Source organism: Lolium perenne, chromosome 4 (assembly GCF_019359855.2).
Source record: "Lolium perenne isolate Kyuss_39 chromosome 4, Kyuss_2.0, whole genome shotgun sequence".
Lineage (NCBI taxonomy): Eukaryota > Viridiplantae > Streptophyta > Magnoliopsida > Poales > Poaceae > Lolium > Lolium perenne.
Genome location: NC_067247.2, coordinates 398,205,673 through 398,208,370, shown reverse-complemented (window position 1 = coordinate 398,208,370; position 2,698 = coordinate 398,205,673). Strand labels below are relative to the sequence as shown.

Sequence of the window (2,698 nt, the reverse complement as noted above, 5' to 3'; positions counted from 1 at the left end):
ATGTGTACGTTGTAGGGATGTAACATTTTCTGGATATATCCATCTACAAAATGTATCCGAAGATCAATCCAAGCTCCCACTGAAGTGATTGTTGGGATGTTGTTATTTAGATGTCAAATTTGAGACAAATTTGAAAGGCTGGATGGACAAGTACAAGATGTATACTTACGAAGCCACACAGATCTGACAAGCTCAAACAATGTTCACTCTGATTGTCTTATATATGAATTCAACACGAAAAAATCCTAAACAATTGAACCAGAATTCCAGAAACCACCCGTACCAATGCATGACATGTGCAATGAGTACATATAGCAAATCAAAATCGAATGAATGAAACACGTACGTATGGGGTCAAAATTGCCACCAGATCCATGACCCTATCCAGAAAATAACGCGAAATGCATTATGCTCTGCACGAAGGATGGGCATATGGCGGATCAGTTGAACTTGTTGCAGACCCTGCGGATCTCTCCCTGTGCGCCGGTAAGGACGTTGACCTCGCTGAGCTTAACGAGCGCCTGGGGGAAGAGCCAGCTGAAGTTTTCAGTGTTGGCGAGCATGTCCACCATCCACCTGGTGGGGGCGCCATAGCCGTAGAGGTTCTGGTCGACGGAGAGCACACCGCGGCGTTTCTGCAGCATCTTGTAGAAACTCTTGTCCACCTTGAGCGCGCTCCACTGGTCGTCCAGGAACACGACGGTGTCGTCCGACGACGGCTTGTTGGGGCACACGTAGTTCTTGTACACGAACGCGTAGTAGGGGTCCAGGCTCGGGTCAGTGGCGCCGGCCTTGCCGCCGTAGCTGTAGAGGCGGCTGCTCTTGATGGCGCTGCAGTGCGTCACGCCCACCGTGTGCGCGCCCAGCAGCAGCACCATGTCCATCTGCCCGAGCCCGAGCTTGCCGAAGAAAGCGGTGGCCTGCGCCACCGTGCTCTCCGGCCCCGGCAGGTTCACGTCGCCCGCCTTGGACTGCCGCCTGTCCCTCCGCCCGGTGCGCACCGCGTACGCGTTCCCGCCGGCCAGACGGACCGCGTCCCTGGTGGCGAGGATCTCGATGTCGGAGCAGGAGACCACGCCCGGGCACCGCTTCTCGAGCTCCGTCTTCACGTCCGCGATCAGGTCGTAGCCCTTCACGCTCAGGTTCGGCGGCGCCGTCTTCTCCGTCCCCGGACCATCGATCAGAAGCCCGCCGTCACAGCCCTACAGATACGAGAATCAAAATCAGATCAATCCATGGATGCAAGCAATGCATGAACTCTACTGGGTGTCCTAGAGTATACAAATCCTTCCTCCGTCTCATGAAATTTGTCAAAATCTAGATATATCTATACACTATTGAGTATGTAGACACATCAAAAAATTTGAAAAATTTCAGACGATTTGCATGTGATGGAGGGAGTACATACATTGACGCCGCACTCGTGGAACTGCAAGCGCAGCAGGTGGGCGACGACGGCGGGTTCGCGGGAGAAGCGAGCCTTGACGACGCCCTGCACGATCGCCTCCACGTCGTTGGCGCCACACTTGCCCTTGTAGAACCCATTCTGTAGCTGCGCCTGAGTGGTGGCGAGGCCCAGCACAGTTAGCGCCACTGCTAGAAGAAACGCTGCCCTCCTGTGCGCCATTGATCGCTAGCAAGATTTTGGAATGGCTGCTGTGCTTGAGCAAATGGAGGTGAGAGACACATGGCGTGTGCCTAGCGTACTTATAGCTGGGTGAGGTGACATGCATGCATGACCGCGCACTCACGCTAGCTGGCCACTGGCCAGCTTGTGAAATATATTGCTTGCGCGCCGTTGATTTCTTTTTTGGTAATGGAGAGCACGTATATCGGCATATGCGGTCGGGCCGAATCGTTTTCTTGACCAGCGCTATACTGTGGGCATGATGTATACAGTTTGTTCTCTCACAAGAGTTCGCAAAGTCAAATAATTACGAACAGGCTTTGTTGCTTCGATTTCTGAATTTTCTGTGGCCGTATAGCCAGCAGATAGATGATGCCCCTTCATTTTTTATGGCCGTACGCCCCGTACAGTCTCTCTGCTAGATTGGTTCTTCTGCATTCCCCGCAAAAAACAAAAATGGTTCTGCATCTAATTAACTTCTATTCTGTTATGTACTAGAAGTAATGTCTTTAATAAAATGCAGCATGCATGTCAATCCACATCATGGAAATTATTATGAGTACAACTTTGAACAATTTTCATATTATGATTACAACTTTGAACAATTTTTTGATTTGTTTTTTAATATCAGAAGTTCTATTTTTTATATCGTATATTTTTACTTGGTCTCAACTCATGTCATTTATCTAAAAATACTCACTCCCTCCATTGTGATTTAGACAAGATTCTAGAGAAAAATGGGATGACAAAAATGGGATAAACTAGTGTTACATTTATTAGTACTACTTAGATATGTGAATAACCAATTCAAGTTGCATTGAAAATCACAACATCCAATAAGAGAGCAAATTATCTTAGATAACTTCAAATAGAAAATTAATATAATAATATAATTAATAAGAAGCAACATAGCAACTAAATTGAAAAATAAATAAGTAATAAAAAAATTCATGATTGCTTTTCAAAAACAATGTTCGGGAAATTTAGACAAATTTTTCACACCAAAATAAATGTTGTCATGTTAATCCTATGAAATATTTGCTTGCTTATTTTAGAAAAAAGTTATCATAT

The 2,698-nt window shown here is 46.6% G+C and overlaps 1 protein-coding gene across 1 annotated transcript; it reads right to left on the bottom strand.

Annotated features, from left to right (window-relative positions):
• Positions 1-209: 209 nt before the first annotated feature.
• Positions 210-1,659, bottom strand: LOC127349317 (peroxidase 57-like). Its single transcript, XM_051375056.2, has 2 exons — positions 1,409-1,659; positions 210-1,202 (listed from the first exon to the last, which is right to left on the bottom strand). The coding sequence occupies exons 1-2, from the start codon at positions 1,625-1,627 to the stop codon at positions 441-443; spliced, it is 981 nt and encodes a 326-aa protein (XP_051231016.1). The 5' UTR covers positions 1,628-1,659; the 3' UTR covers positions 210-440.
• Between the last annotated feature and the right edge of the window lie 1,039 nt (positions 1,660-2,698).

What these genes read in the sequence shown, in the direction of transcription:
- LOC127349317 (XM_051375056.2), bottom strand. Translation starts at nt 1,627, where the DNA reads ATGGCGCACAGGAGGGCAGCGTTTCTTCTAGCAGTGGCGCTAACTGTG. An exon ending in TCCACGAGTGCGGCGTCAAT is followed by an intron (nt 1,203 to 1,408) that starts GTATGTACTCCC and finishes TCGTATCTGTAG; the next exon opens with GGCTGTGACGGCGGGCTTCT.